The 15,693-nt window shown below is 43.6% G+C and overlaps 1 protein-coding gene across 1 annotated transcript in view; it reads left to right on the top strand.

The window, feature by feature from the left end:
* Positions 1 to 9,887: 9,887 nt before the first annotated feature.
* The window catches only part of MOXD1 (monooxygenase DBH like 1), a 70,379-nt gene continuing 64,573 nt past the window's right edge, over positions 9,888 to 15,693 (top strand). Inside the window, exon 1 of the mRNA XM_087817769.1 lies at positions 9,888 to 10,178. Coding sequence (XP_087673895.1) covers positions 9,888 to 10,178 — 291 coding nt within the window. The remainder of the gene's footprint in view (positions 10,179 to 15,693) is intronic.

The raw sequence follows: 15,693 nt of genomic DNA, 5'->3' as shown, positions 1-15,693 counted from the left end.
TTCAGGGTGTCCCATAACAAAAGGATCAGCATGTCAGGCCTCCGTGGACACTGCTTAGACTGTGATGTCTCCATGTGTTTCTGTGGTGCTTGGACGCGTTATTTCTCTATGGTGGTTTAAACTTTGTGTCTTGGCTCCACTAAAAGTATCTTGATGCAGTTCTCTTATATAAATACTCTGCCCCCAAATTTTTGCTTTGTTTTAGTTACTCTCTGGGTTCCGATAATTCTTACCACATGGAGCAAAACATTTCAACACTATTTATTTAGGAGAATGGAGGGCCTTATTGTGTTCTTTCTTTTGAAGGAATTCAAAATAAGAAAGTAATGATATTTCAAAATAGTTTTATATTAAAGAAATATGCATCCCATATCCAACTCAAAGGGGGAAAAAAACCTGTCAGGTTCTGCCTGCCTATAATCTGATTCTTCTTCTAATACTTCTTGAGTTACTTAAATCACTAGAATGTGTGCTCCGTGATGGAACAGGGATTTTTTTAAATGAATTTTGTTCAGCAAGACATCCCCGATGTCTAGAAGGAGAGGCACACAATAGGTTATCAAAGTACTTATGAATAAATGAATAAAGTAACACCCTGGAATGCAATTTGTATTTGCAATACAAATTTCAAACAAAAAATTTTTAAAGGGATTAATATTTATAGAGCTGTGTAAACAGGATGGTTTCTTAGACAGGTTTTACTTCACAATACATGTAAAATTTTTTCTGCTTGCCTCTTTTAGCAGTTCTCAAGAAAATCAACTGCTCTGATAATTTTTAATCATTGGTAAAAATACAGAAGCTTATAAATACTAATAGTTATTCACAAAAGACTGCATAAAAATTATTTGTTACAGAATGTATACTGTACACATTTCTATTAAATAGTTGAGTAGTTTTTCTTAATTGTAAACTGTTCTTTCTGTAAAAAAATCACAATTTTCTTAGACTTCCCGATTTTAAGGTCTGGCGTTCCCCAGCCTAAAATCTGTCCCATGGATGGTGATCTCTCTTCTAACCAACACTGCACAGAGGCCTCCTCACAAGTGAGACATCATGTCTCATACACGTTAGAATTTTATTTTAATCTCGAGCTTTTCTTTTCAGGCTGGACCTTTAGGTGAACTCCGCTAACTGCCACTCTTTGTATGGCTTTCCCCCTCTCACAGCATCTGTGTCAGCTGGGCAGAGCTGTCTCGGGTCGCCTGTTTCCGTTTCTGTCGTCTGCTGGAGCACCTCAGGCTCCTGTGCTCTCGGCTTCGAAGCCCTACATTGAAATGCCACAAGCCAGCCAAGTTAAGGCGATGGCCCGGTCGAGGGACCGTCCCCTTGAGCCTGGCTGAGGCCATGCGCTTGATGCGGACGGGCCCCTGGCAGCCAGCTGTCACCCTCGCCCCTTTCGTTTTCACACGTCTGACTCCTTCAGCGGGACTCAGTCCGTTCCCTTCTTTCGTTCTTTCTTTTTTCATTCTCGGCACTAAATTAGACGGTTTAAAATTGTTTTAAACAGGTTAAAATTTAAAAATGCTATTCAAATATTGAATAGGAAGACATGTTCACAGTATACATTCTATAATGGAGATGTTGGTTTTATTCTGCCTTTTGTGAACAGCTATGAGTATTTTTGAGCTTCCGGATTTTTACTAATGATGAACACATTTTAGGTAATTCCTTCATATTGGAAGGGTCATAGGTAATTTGGAATTGACAATAAAAACACTTTAAGAAATCACTACCATATGATTTGTCAGTTTGCCTAACTTTGCTACCCTCAAATAACGTGCATTTTATCACATGGTGTTCACTCTCACAGTGAATTAGAGAATTGAAATGAACGTTCTTCACTCAGTATTGCTTATTATTTCCTTGGCAATCATACTGATCCAGGAATTTCTGCAAGAGTGGACTAAGGCATCACTTTTGAAGAGGAAGGAAGAGCAGAGCAGGGCGGGACATGGTTCTGATTATTTGACTCCTCTCTGTGAGAGGCAGGTCATAGTGATCCACAGGCCAGGCCAGGCCCCTTCCTGGAATATTGATGCCTCCTACATGGATAAGCTCACCTCTTAGGGGTTAATATTTTTGAAATATTTTCAAACCAAAACATTCTTTATAGTAGTCAAAAAAGCCTTTTAACAGTATTGGAGTTACAGAAATAATATTTTTATTTCTCTGGCTTATGACACAAATTACGATATTTTTGATTCCCTTAGATTTTTTTTTCTGACTTAATAGTCCTGTGATGTAAGTAACCACAATAAAACATTATTTGTCAGGTGTGTGTGTTTTTTTAAAAGAACACGTTTTTGTTTTAATTAGACTTTTAAAATATTTTGTACCCACTAACTGGTTAATGCTGTAGTCATGGTGTGAGTTATCTACATGCCTTCACTCTGTAGTGTCAGGAGGAGTCACAAAATAAACCTGCCATCTGAATAAACATGATCATGGCAATTTTCTCTGTAACTTTTTCTTCTGTGAATGCTGAGCACTGATTATATGCTTAAGAAAGAGAGCTAATTACTTATTTTTTTTTGAAGTTGTTCGGTACAAGACATCTACTCTCATTGTATGTTGCATGAAATTTAAATTTTCAAGCGTCTAGTTCTCCTTTCCCTCACATCTGAAAAAAGAAGAATGGATTAATAATTACGATTCCCCCAAACTTTAACGTGTGTGTATGAGAATGAAAAATTTTTTAAAAAGATGACTCATCTTATTCAATTTCACTCAAACTCATTTTCTTTCTTCACATGATAGCCCCACCATGACCTTTTTAACATTAAATTTTTATATGTCCCATTGTCATCGGACCAACTTAGTATATCGCCATTCCTCCGGGAACTCAGTAACTACATAAAATTTTAGAAATTTGTGTCAAGGAGAGGCCCAAACATCTGTAGCAAATTGGCTTTCTGTGGTGGTGTTTGTTTGCTTGCTTTATTTGTATTCCATAAAAATACTACAAGTAGAGTTGCTTGATAGAGATGTAAAAATTTTTCCAAAATATATGTTTATGGAATTCATAATTGGATATTACAAGAAATTTCTTCCTTCACAGTTGAGAGAAGATCCTGCTGTCTTTGCTCTGATATAATTGAAAAGCAATTTTCTTCTTGTTTCCTCCAAATGGGGAAAAGACACACTGACCTCATAAAGTTACTATAAAGATTAAATGAGACAATTCATGTGACCCACCTGCAGCACCCAGTAAGCGTATTATTATGATGATTATCATTATCATTATTACTATGGTTTTATTCCTAAGACTGAATATCTGTCTCTTTCCATATCCTCAACAGTTATTCTTTATTCTTTTGGTGTCTCAGTCTCACTGTTGGAATTGGTTTTATAAAATATTAACTTCCACAAACACTCCGGAAGAAGGAGTCAGGAGGAGGACAGTGATATTCTCCCCAAGTTTAGGGCTCCCTAGAAGTTACCCACCTGTCATACTCCAATAACTATCATTATTATTGATAGTTTTACTCCTAAGGCTAATTTTGTAATAGCCTGGGGTTTCGATAGGCTGTTTGGGCAAACTCTACTATAGGAGAGGTGACAGTAATTGTCTGGTTAATTTTATCAATGACAGTCAATCTATTTATTTGGTTTAAAATTTACTCTTTTGTTAAAGTAAGGTAAAAGATGTCTTTTAGGAACCAAACAGCATTTAGGTAAGGCTAGGTTAATTAATCTTTAATTTCTAATTGGGGTTTTTAAGTGTGGAAATTTCCAAAGAGTTGAGACTAGAGCATAGATTTAGAAATGAGAGGAAATAAAATCTTGCCGCATAAGAAATAAGCACACGCATTTCTTCTTTATCCCAGTGTTGATTAGAGAATTTCCATGCCCTGTTTACCACTCGTTCCCAGACTATGTTCTTATTATATTTGCCAGTTTCCATATGGAAAAGTAATTGCTAATTATTCCAATTTTTCATTTAAGGGAACCTCTTTTCATTATGTATTATGCCTAATAATAATCATAATGACTTCAATTAAGTCTTTGGCTAATTAAATTTTTATATTTATAGTTCTAATTTTTATGTTGTTTTCTTTATTATAGTACAGGTTACTTTAAATTTTTCCAAAACCACATGTAGATTTTTTTAAATTTACTTTTTTAGGGGGAAAGAGAAACATCGAAAAGAGAGAAATATTGATCTGGGAATCAAACTGGCAACCTCTCAGTGCATGAGACCATGCTCAACAAACTGAGCTACACCGGCCAGATCTACATGTGGAATTTTAGAATCAAGTAGTGCTGAATCATCTCATCACTCTCAGTGTGGAGCTAAATTTGTATTCAGTTCTGATGTTGGTTGCTCATTTTGACTAAGCATGTAGACTTTTCTTTAAAGTGATAACCATAGAAGTATAAACTCATAGAAGCACACATACTTAAATGCCAAAATGACTGCAAAACCAGAATGGTAATATCTCCAGAGGCCTACACTTGGGGAGAATGTCACTGTATTCACAATGCCTTCTTCGTCTCTACTCTTTCTCCCAAAATGGTTATGTGTGTTAAAACTTGGTGTAACCAAATACCAGTAGTGAACAGAAGACATGCAAAAGAATAACTGTTCAGAGGAAGAAGTGGAAAGAGCTAGATATTGTTGTTAATTGTGCTAGGCAACCAACTTTCTTGCTTGTATCTACTTAAAAATCATAACCTTGAACAATTCACTTCTCTCCAGGACTTGCTATTCTCATCTGCAAGGTGAGCACATGAACAAGAGAGTCCCTAAGGTTCCTTTCAAGGCTGATATTCCTGGGACCAACTCAGTACATTTTATCACCCCTCATTTCTTCTCCAATAATCACTGACAGCTCCAGTTGCTTCTTTCCCATAGACGTGAAATTTGTCAAAATGTTGAGGACATGGTTATTTTTCATAAAGATCACTCTGATTAGGAGCACAATGCCAGGGCCTGTGCATCATCAATATCCAAGCAACTTTATAAACATGGATTGACAATAAAATAGGCTGAGTCCTAGTATAAATAAATTTCTTTCCTATCATGTTATCCATATACATCATGGCTCCTTATAAAGGAAAATTCTAACAAATGATTATTAGTGATTTAAAAAATATATTATTTTTTTCTTTCCCAGACTTTGTTTAAGTTGAAACAATTTTATTTCAGAACATAGCTTACAGATAAAACCAAAGTGTAGGTTTTGCACAGAGAAAGTGCTTGCTATTATTTTCATATGAAAGAATCTATGAGTGATTTTCAGTGCCAACTGGCACTCAATTTCAAAATAACTTCAAGAATTCAGTTAAGCCCATTTCAGTTTCTCACTAATAAAAATCAGCGCACAAGCCTGGCCGCCTGGCTCAGTGGTTGAGTGTTGACCTATGAACCAGGTGGTCACGGTCCAATTGCAGCTCGATCCCCAGTAGGGGGCGAGCAAGGAGCAGCCGAGCAATGACTGTCTCTCATCATTGATGTTTCTATCTCCCTCTCCCTTCCTCTCTCTGAAATCAATAAAAACATATTTAAAAAAAAAAAATCAGCCCGGCTGGGCGTGGCTCAGTGGTTGAGCGTTGACCTAGGATCCAGGTGATCAGGGTTCGATTCCCCGTCAGGGCACATGCCCAAGTTGTGGGCTCGATCAATGACTCTCTCATCATTGATGTTTCTACCTCTCTCTCCCCCTCTCCTTTCCTCTGTCTGAAATCAATATATATTTAAAAAAAAAAAAGTCAGTGCATGATACCTTCACATTCTTTATCCACACCACCATCATTGTTAGTATCATCTAACGAGGACTATAAGCTTGGGTTATCAGTGGATCATAGCATCTTGCTCATGTGAAAAAATCAGCCCTACTGAGAGAATGTTTCATGGTGATGACCTGCTTGCTTTAAAAATTATAATTTTTTTTGGAGATGAGGTGAGAGCTAGAGAAAGTATGCAGTTATAAAAAAAGGAAAGAAACCTAAGTTCTATTTTTGGCTTTTCTGCCACTGACTCATAGTATTAACTTGCACCAGTCACCTATCCACACAAGAGGCACAGTTAAAAGAGGAGAGAGTGAGAAAACGCTTCAGCCTTCCTATTTTAATGTTGGAGACCTGCTGAGATCACTTATATAAATATTTCTCTTTGAGCTCCCTAGAAGACAGGAACTTTATAAATATTTAGTATTATTGTTGCACCTTAGGTACAAGTAGACAGAAAATTATGATACTCCCATATTTACCTAAGAAGTAACTTGTTTCAGACGATCCTAGTTCCTTCATACCAAGCAATTTTCGCATTGGCTTGCTACTGTCTGTTGGGCTTTCTTTTCCCCCCTTCCTCCCCTTGTAGTTGATGGCTGTGGAAACATAAATAAACCAAGGTGAAGAAGCTCAGCATGGTGCAGTCACACTGGCTGACCCGAAGCTGTGTATCAGAATGGGTGAAGATTCAAAAATAAACATTGCATTTAAAATTCCTGATTGAAAAGTGTGGGAAAATGATTCATTTGAAGACTGAGTAATTTGGGTGAATGTTCTGAACTTAAGTAAAACCTCAGTGAATATCTAGTTTTGCCTGCTCTGTTTCTTTTTTTGGATACATGTGGAGAGAAGAAATCTAAAAAACATGTTGTAACTGGAATGTTTAGAGTCACTCTGTTTCAAGTGGAGTCTTACTAAATTAATTCACCTGTTTCATTGCAAATTCTTGTCCAACAGGCTGTTCCTTCAAGGCTTTAATGGAATTAGGTTCTGGAATGATGTTCTCAGAATACACACAAGGATGATTATTGGATGGTGGAATTTCAGGCAATTTTTTTTTAGTTTACTTTTTTATTCATACTTTTTTTTTTTTGCATTTCCTGACCTTTTTCTTTAAATAAGAAGCAATGGTTTTTAAAAAAATAAATTTAAAACTCCTTACCACTGATTTCATTCTTTCCTCTGCCATACACCCCAAGCTTTTAATGGATCTATGCTTTCTTCCTCCGTTCCTTACAGATTTAAGACAAATAGTTATATAGTAACTTGACTTGGGGCAGTGAACACACATTACAGTATACAGATGATGCATTATAGAACTGCATACCTGAATCCTGTATACTTTTATTAACCAATGTCACCCCAATAAATTCAATAAAATAAAAACAGGAGTTAGAAAAAATAATTTCCAAATTGAGAAGAAACTGAGACCTCTCTGCAATTGAGTGGGGAGTTGGTTTTGATCTAGGGAAGTCAGGCAGCTTATGTAGCACACTTAGATAAAATTTTCTGTTTTGTTTTCATTTACTACAGTAATTCAAACCAGAGCAGAGTGGGTCTCTTGAGTATGAATTTATGCTACTAATATTCTGTTTGTTGACCAATTCTTAAAATGATTATATAATTTTAATATTTACAGAATACTCAAGGTGTTTTAGATGCAATGCCAGTCAGACCAACAAAAGACAATCTCTTCATACTCAGCAACCTGATCTTCCTTAAAGAAAGAATAAAAACCATCATGATGTTCTCTTTTGTATACTTATGTGTCATCTTCTTATTTTTGCCTCATACAAATGCAGAGAAGACTATTCAACCATATCTGAGGCCAAGCTTCCCCCCATAATCCTCCTTTTCCAGGAGAATCAGGGAATGCATTTACTCTTCCTACAACTATTTATTAAGCCTCTCTTGCATGTTGGTACATATTCTTGGCAAAAACAAGGAACCAGAAGCTGTTCCTGACCTAAAGAGGCTACTGGAGGAAAACTGAAGTGTTAGGGGTGCCATCATGAGGTCTGCACAGGCCATTCCACAGGCACCGCCGCCAAGGTGGGAAGGAAGATCGGAAAGTACTCCAAGGAACAGAGGGGAGACAATCCTTTGCGAGTGCGCCACCTGGAAAGGTGCAAAGGTGCAGTGATGTGAAGGAAAGGGCAGGACTCTCCTTTGAGAAATCTCGAGTAGTAATCATGTATCTAGAGGGCAACGGGCGAATGACAAAAGAATGATGGAAGGTGAAACTAGAACAGCAAACAAGGGCAGGTTCTAGATGTGAATTTGGGATTTGCATTGCGAACCCCAGGAGGCAGAGAGAGCCATGCGGTCCAGGCTCCTCCCTGCTAAGAATAAAAGGCCCCTCACAGAACAGGAGGTTCGCCTTTGATCACTCCGCAGTAACTTAACTCCCTTGAAATCCTGCTCCCTGTGGTGAGAGTGCCTCACATGGTGCCAAGAACCATTCTTCTTGGCCTGCACGCCCACCTTTTGTTTCTCTCTCTGTGTAGCACCCTCTTCATGGCTGGAGCCCGCGGCAGTAGCCAAGCCCCTGGGATATGCAAACGCTCAGTTCCAAGGCTGTAGCTCTTAGGTGGCTGCAGTTGATGCGCTGTTCTAACGTCCGCCCAGTGGGCCCTGTGGTCACTGGAAGCCTAAGTTCTTTGAAGGCTTCCCAGACTCTTATTTCTTCCCTTTTTCTGAGGTTTCAACATCACTCTACCCTGATGTTGGCCTACGGTCATTGGCTAAAACTGTGGACCCAAACCCCTCTCCCCTTGGGATGAGTCCCTTCCTACATAAACCCTTGAACTCCTGGTAAGCAGATCCACTTGGCGGTGGCCTTCCAGACGCTGTCAACGATGCCTGAATCTTCGGGAGAACACAGTTTGGACACATGCTGTTAATTTGGGGAAAGTTATGGGAAAAGAAATGGGCAGAGAAAACAGGAGCAAGAAAAAACAGGCTGCGACATGTCTTGGAGAGAAGTAGAGGTGGCCTGCGTGGAGCCTCTGAATCCAGGGTAAACAGTGCATACTTGTAGCACTCTTCTCACCCACATTTTTCACCCATCCTTCCACTTTGTATTGTTTGTATTTCTGGAAGCCTCCTTAGCACTGTTTTTTGAAACACGGCAGAGTATAAGTAAGCAAACAAGGAAGGAAGCTAATTTACAGTTGCCTCCTTGAGTAGCTGGTCTTCTGAAGACAGGAGTGATATGGTCAAAGGTGGAGGCAAACACACTTTTTGATGAACACGGCTATGGCCGGAAAAGAGGGTTTCCAATTAAAATCTACCTGCCCCACGGTGCTTTAATCCTGACCTACTCTGCGGATGGCAAAAGTCGTTAGGAAGGATTGTCCCCTCAAAACCCACCAAACTGGGGCGGAAGGGCAGGGTGAGGGTGCCAAGTCCTGGAGTCAAGAGCAAGGCTTCCCCAGACCTGCGCCCCAGCAGGGAGCGGGTGCGGGGAAGGCGCTCGCGGTGCCCGCGCCCCGCACCGGCCGGGTCCTCGCCGGGGCAGCGGCTCCGTAAAATCAACGGACGGATGGTCAACAGTTACCCTGGAAGGGACCTTCTCTCCCTCCCCCTCCATCAAACCCAGGATTATGCTCCCGCACCCCGACCCCTCCTCTCCTGGACTAGGCTAAACTTGCCCCCACCCACTCCCATTCTTCCCGCAGGGATCCAGCGGCCCCGCTCCCCCGCCAGTGCCCCCCGCCTCCCCCAGGGCGGCCCCTCCCGGCCCCCCGCCTCCCCCAGGGCGCCCCCTCGCGGCCCCCCCGCCTCCCCCAGGGCGCCCCCTCGCGGCCCCCCCCGCCTCCCCCAGGGCGCCCCCTCGCGGCCCCCCCCGCCTCCCCCAGGGCGCCCCTCGCTTCCAACCCCAACGAATCCGGACCTCAGGGACCCAGTCGGGGGTTCGGGGCGGCGGGTGGCTCCGCGGGAAGCGCGAGAGGGGCGAGCGGGCCGGTCCCGGGTCCGACGGCGGGCGCGGGCGGGCGGTGCGGCCCCTCCCCGCGGGCGGCGGGCGCGGGCGGCGGGCGGAGGGGCGGTCCCAGGGTCGGACCGCGCTCCGCCGCGCCCCTTGCGCCTGGTCCTGGCTCCGCCAGTGGGCGGCGGGAGCCCAGGTGCCTGCGGGGCAGGAGGCGCGGAGGATGTGCTGCTGGCTGCTGCTCCTGCTGTGGGCGCTGCGCCCGGGCGCGGGGGGCGCGGGGGGCGCGGGGGGCAGGGCGGCGGGGGGCGCGGGCGGCACCTTCCCGCACCGCGCCCTGCTGGACTCCGAGGGCAACTACTGGCTGAGCTGGGGCCCGCGGGACGACCGGCTCGCCTTCCGCCTCGAGGTGCGCACCGCCGGCTACGTGGGCTTCGGCTTCTCGCCCACCGGGGCCATGGCCTCGGCCGACATCGTCGTGGGCGGCGTGGCCCAGGGGCGGCCCTACCTGCAGGTGAGCGCGTCCCTCCGCGGAGCCCGTCCCGTCGCGTCCCGTCGCGTCCCGTCCGGTCCCGACCCCGCAGCCGGCGCGGGTGCAGGGTCCCCGGGGCCACCCGCTGTGTCTCTGGCGAGGCTGGGCGCCGTCGCCCCGCGCAGCCCCGCACGCGCCCCGCGTGGCGGTCAGCTCCCGCACCCCCGGAGCGCGCGGTGCCCGCCGTCCCGCTCCCCGCGGTTTCGCCCCCGCGACTTTCCAGCCCTGCGCCCCGCGCCGCAGACCTCCCCGTGCACACCTGCGGCGCTTCCCGGCCATTCCTGGATGGGAAAGGAGAGGGACCCCGGCTCTGGGCACCGAGCCGACTGCGCTCAGGCTTGGGGGCCAGAGAGTTTTGGGCACTTTGCTGCGCTGTGCCCAGGGCCGGGGTTCCTGAGAGAACTTCCCAAATCCCGGCTCCGTGGGGGCCCGGGGCGCGGGGCTGGCGCCAGCCGCCGCTCCAGAGGCGAAGGTAAGTCTCCAAGAATCTGCTGGGGTGTTTGCTGTGGTGAGAGCCGCTTAGGAAGCCACGTTTAAAGATCTGCAAAACCTAGAGCCCCAGGCAAAGTCCCCTATTAAGTGGCGAAACTTTTCACTTCCTTTAATAGCTAGTGAGGCTAATTTGACAGCTGGTGATTTGTTTAGAAAGAGCCGAAGGAGAGACGTTGCCTGTCCATAGATGTTTTTAGGAATAGAAAGAAGAATCGTGAGATGACCAGAGTGGTTAGGTATTTAGGTTCTCTGGACATCTTTGTTTGTTTGATCTTGACCAACATTTGGACACTTTTCCAAGATGATGTAACAGCGTAGTGAATATACCCCGGTTGTTACTTATTAAAGCTTATCCAGAGATACTGCCCTTTGCTAAAAGTCTCTTGATGCAGATAAAAACTCCTAGTTGTTTTGGCATTGCGTTAGGCTTTGATGGTGTTCAAATCAATGCACCCCATAGATTTCAAAGTGCATTTCTCAGTAATTGTGTTCCTGGCGTCTAAGTTTGATTTCTACAACGTTCTCACTGACACGCCATCAAATTTGAACCCCAATTCTGGCACTGAGCTACTCACTTTGGCCGGAAGTAAAGAAAATGACAGCAATTAAAACTTCAAAACCACCCTCTTCTCTAATTTCTTTCCATAAATTAATCCTTCCCTCCCAAACTGAGTACTCTACAGCTCCAATAAAATAAAGTTTTATGAGGATTACACTATGTCACACTCATTGATATATAAATTTTCTTCTTCTGCAGCATCTCAGACATTAAATTTGTAAACCACGAGGCTGACCCCAAACACAGGCCTCACTGGCTGAATAACTTAAGTCTCTTGTGATACGAAGTAGACAATACCTTATATAAATGCCTATTTGACCCAAATCTTTTTGTTGATTTGTTTTTTAGGGTGCGGAGGGTAACATTCCCCGTAACTATCCTTGCATGTTTTGTTCAAGGGGACATGAGAAATCTTACTAAACTAATATCATAAAACAGGCTATACTATCAAAGATAACTTGACACTGTTTTTCCCAAAAGAGTAGCATTTCTAGAAAACCCACTCAGTTTGATACCAAATGAAAGGCCAAGAGTAGAATCCTGCTTCAACGTGCCATAATGGGCCCACCACAAGCGTAGGCTTGGTTAAACTAAAGAATGTTTTCACATTGCTGGTGGGTCTTTGTGAAGATTGCATAAGAATTAATTAAGTGCTATTTAGGTTGATTTTGAACCATAGAACTTTTCTTAAAGTAATTAGTGAATACATATCGCTTTGAGATAAACCTTAAATGGACCCTTTCCCAATATATTTAATAAGCAAGAAATAGGATTTTTCCCTCCATTTTTATTCCTAAGGAAACACTCTTATTTTTATGTATAAAGATAATCATTTCCTTATTGCCTGACATTCTTTACTATTTCATTTCCTTAAACATCCTAATCGTTTTGGGACATGTAAGTTAAAATAAAATTATGCTAACCAATTAAGTTCAAAGAAAATTTATTAAAAACCTCTAATAAAATTAAAGCTACTAAAGACTAAAAATACAAAGAAATGTATCAGTTCCAGCTTGTTTGTCTAAACTGGGTGATTCCATTTTCCAACAGTTGACATCGAATCTTCTACTTAGAAACTATTTGAGAGTCTTCATGCAGTCGTGTGATAAGGGTTATGCTCTGTAACTATACCCAAAAGTAAATAGTGTTCCTAATCATAGTATATGCGATTCCAGTAGTAGACTTTGGATCTTGTGTAATTTTACTTCCAGGGAGAACAAACTTTACGTGAAACAATGAAACAGAAGCATCGGCTTCAGGGGCATCTTTGCCTCTGCAGCAGCTACTGATAGTTGGAGTTGGCGTCAGACTGTAGGATAACCTAAGCTGACATCCAGTCACCTCCCCTTGTGGCTTGTTATTTGATGTCATCCTTTCTTTCTTCTTTAAAGTATTTTTAAAATTGATTTTAGAGCGAGAGGAAGGGAGAGGGAGAGAGTGAGAAACATAGATGTAAGAGAGAAACATTGACCTGTTGCCTCCCTTATGTGCGCACCCCGACTGGAGATAGAACCCGCAACCTGGGTATGTGCCTGACCAGGAATCGAACCAGCAACCTTTTGGTGCATGGAGCAAACTCAGTCAACTGAGCCACACCAGTTGTGGCTTCTTAATTAAATTTTCCAGACTTGACTTTTAGATTCTTTTTGTTCTTTTACTCTTCTGAATTTTATTTTTCTGATTGTTTTAAACTCTTCAATGGGATATGAACTGCTGAATAACTATATAAGAATAAGTCCCAAACAACCAGCTAGAGAATTGTTGGCTAAATAGACATTACAAACCTAAGTGCCTGTAGAGGTCAGACAGCAAATGGGAAAGAGTGATGGGGCTTGAATGGAACAAGCAGGATGTATTGCAACAGAGGGTAGAAGGGATTGAAGAAATCAGAGTTTTTGCAAGTGAATTACTGTTATGTGTGAGTGCAAATAAAGTATTGCCAGATCTTCTGGTTTTGTTTCATTTGTTTTGTTTTTTGAGACAAGACAGAAATTTAGTTGTGTGTTTGTGCAGTAAAATCTGACTGCTAAATACTGGCCACAATTCAAATTTGTACAAAGCACCATGTAATGCTCATATACATACACGGTTTCAGTTCAGATAGATCCCGTGGACAATTTAATCTGGTACCAAGAGGAAAAAGCTAATATTAATAAAGAATCAGCCCCAATTAAGAGAATCCATGAATGGCAGAGAAGTGGGTTCCATTTCTTTCCAGGCCAGGTTTATTCTGTTCCAAGAACATTCTGTCTGATGTCAGAGGGGACCTTGCCTATTGTTTTGGTCATTTATTGTTGTCTAACAAACCACCCCAAAATATAGTGGCTTAATCCAAGGATAGCACTTGTTTTGCACACAGATCTGCAATTTGAGCAGGGCTTAGTGGGACAGATCTCTGCCCCACTTGGTGTCCACTCCAGGTGAGTGGTTGGAATCACCTGAAGGCTTGCTGCGCTCGCTTGCTCAGCTGGCAGTTGATGTTGGCTGCTGTCTGGCACCTCAGCTGGTACTGTGGTGGGAATGTGGCCTCTGCCTGTAGCTTCTGGGCTTCCTCACAGCAGAGTGGCTGGGCCCCAACAGTGGAAACTGCAGGTTTTTCAACTTAGACTTTGAGTCATGAGTATGTCTTCTGCTGTAGTCACAGCCCCACAGGATTCAAGAGGGACCATCACATATTGTAGGGTGGTCACATGAGAGTGAAATACATTCATGTGACCATCTTTGGGGAAAGCATTCTACCACACCCATCCTTGCACACTTGCCACCGTCCCCTTTTGAACTTTTGGATACCTGTCTACAAGTACCCACTCTCCTGACACTCAAGAATTGGAGGGAATGTTTCTTATTCACCTTCTCCCCCCCACTAATCCACTAATATAAGAAGTTAGCAAACAGTTGATAATTTCTCCATCGTCCTCCTGTTCCATACCCCTCCACCCCTCTTCCTCCACCGCTCCCCCAGTGGGTTCTGAACTTCCACAACCCATATGTTTAAGGTTGCCAGTCACCCAGTGAGACTACCTCCAGAGGGCAGTGTGACATTTGCTCCTAGGTTGGTGGAATGAAAAAATTTAGTAAATCCCCTGAAGGGCAGTAGACTTACTCTCCCCAGGGAGGAGGTGTTGTGGGAATTTGCCCTGCCCTTTTTGTAACCCTCTGACCCTGTGTGGAGACATTTCCTGCAGTGGCGTATAACCAGGTACTATCCAGACGGGAAAGGAAAGAGAAGTGTGGTGAGGTGAAGCCTGTCTCAATGCTCTCTGTCTGATAAGTTGCTCTGGAGCGGCTCCCACTGGGGAAACGTTACTCCCGGGATGCTGCTGAGGTCACTTGCTACACTGTCTTTCACGGAATTGCCAGGGGTGGGAGTGGGGAGCAGCCCTTCCTTTGGCATTGGCTTTTGAAAACCTCGCTATTTTGTCTCAATGAATTAACTCTGCTCACTTCCCTGATGGATTGTGTCCTTTCCTTGTACTTTGCCCCCTTCTGACACAGAGCAGTGCCACCCCCACCGGAGCCACTTAGCAACTGTGAGTCCCCATTTGAGGCAAGTGATCCGGGCTGATGAATGCTCAGTTTGTGCGAGTTAGAGAAGAGGGCAGCATTGTGGGGTGTGCTGTTGAATTTGCACAGAAATTGATTCACTCTTCCTTTGGGGGTGTAAATCGCTAGTGAATGGAGGCGAAATATGTGTCATCATTTGTTACAGCCTTGCTTGTTGGCTGTCTCTAAAACTGAAGCCTTTCTGTGATGAGAAGTGAGTCTTCATTCAGCAGCAGGGTAATTGCTGCTGGGCTGCTTGCTGAGGAAGTGCTTGGAACTGATTCGAAATCTCAGAAAACAGTGAGCATTCTTTGTGGTTAACGATGTGCCGCTTTTAAGTGCCCCAGCCAACGCAACAAAGAAATGTTTGGGAAGCAAATTGAAAAGCTGTAGGGAAAGATGAGAGTGCAGCCCTGACTCGGCTGCGGGGGTGGGGGGCTTTGTTAAGAGATATTTATAAGTCTTTGGATGTTGCTCCCCCCCAAGAACCAGATGACAAAGGAACTTCTCTGAGTTTCATGCTTTGTGCATTAGTAATGCGGACACATGGCCAGTGTAATGCTCAACACAGGGTGATAGTCTTCAGCGCATGGTTCTCCCTGGCAGAGCAGATGATTTCCGAATGCCAGCCTGAGGACACGGGCAGAGCCCAGAGCCAAGGGACAATGCACCTGAATTGACCTGCAGAGTTCAGGGCTTCAGGCTACCAGTAGCAGTTTTTGAGTTCTTGAAAGGAGAGGCAAGGTTCCACTTCAAAGAAAGTGAATGGCGGCTTATTGATTCATTATTTGTAATAGAGCCCTATTAAAATAAAGTTGCTGGCGAAAGGAACGAATTCATTATACATCATCATGTTTCTGGAAATGTTTGATCCATATGTTTTAAAAAAAACTGTGCATGCAG

The sequence above is a fragment of the Miniopterus natalensis genome, chromosome 5 (genome assembly GCF_054644295.1).
Source record: "Miniopterus natalensis isolate mMinNat1 chromosome 5, mMinNat1.hap1, whole genome shotgun sequence".
NCBI lineage: Eukaryota > Metazoa > Chordata > Mammalia > Chiroptera > Miniopteridae > Miniopterus > Miniopterus natalensis.
Note: the sequence above shows the minus strand (reverse complement) of the source record. Positions and strands in the feature narration are given on the sequence as shown.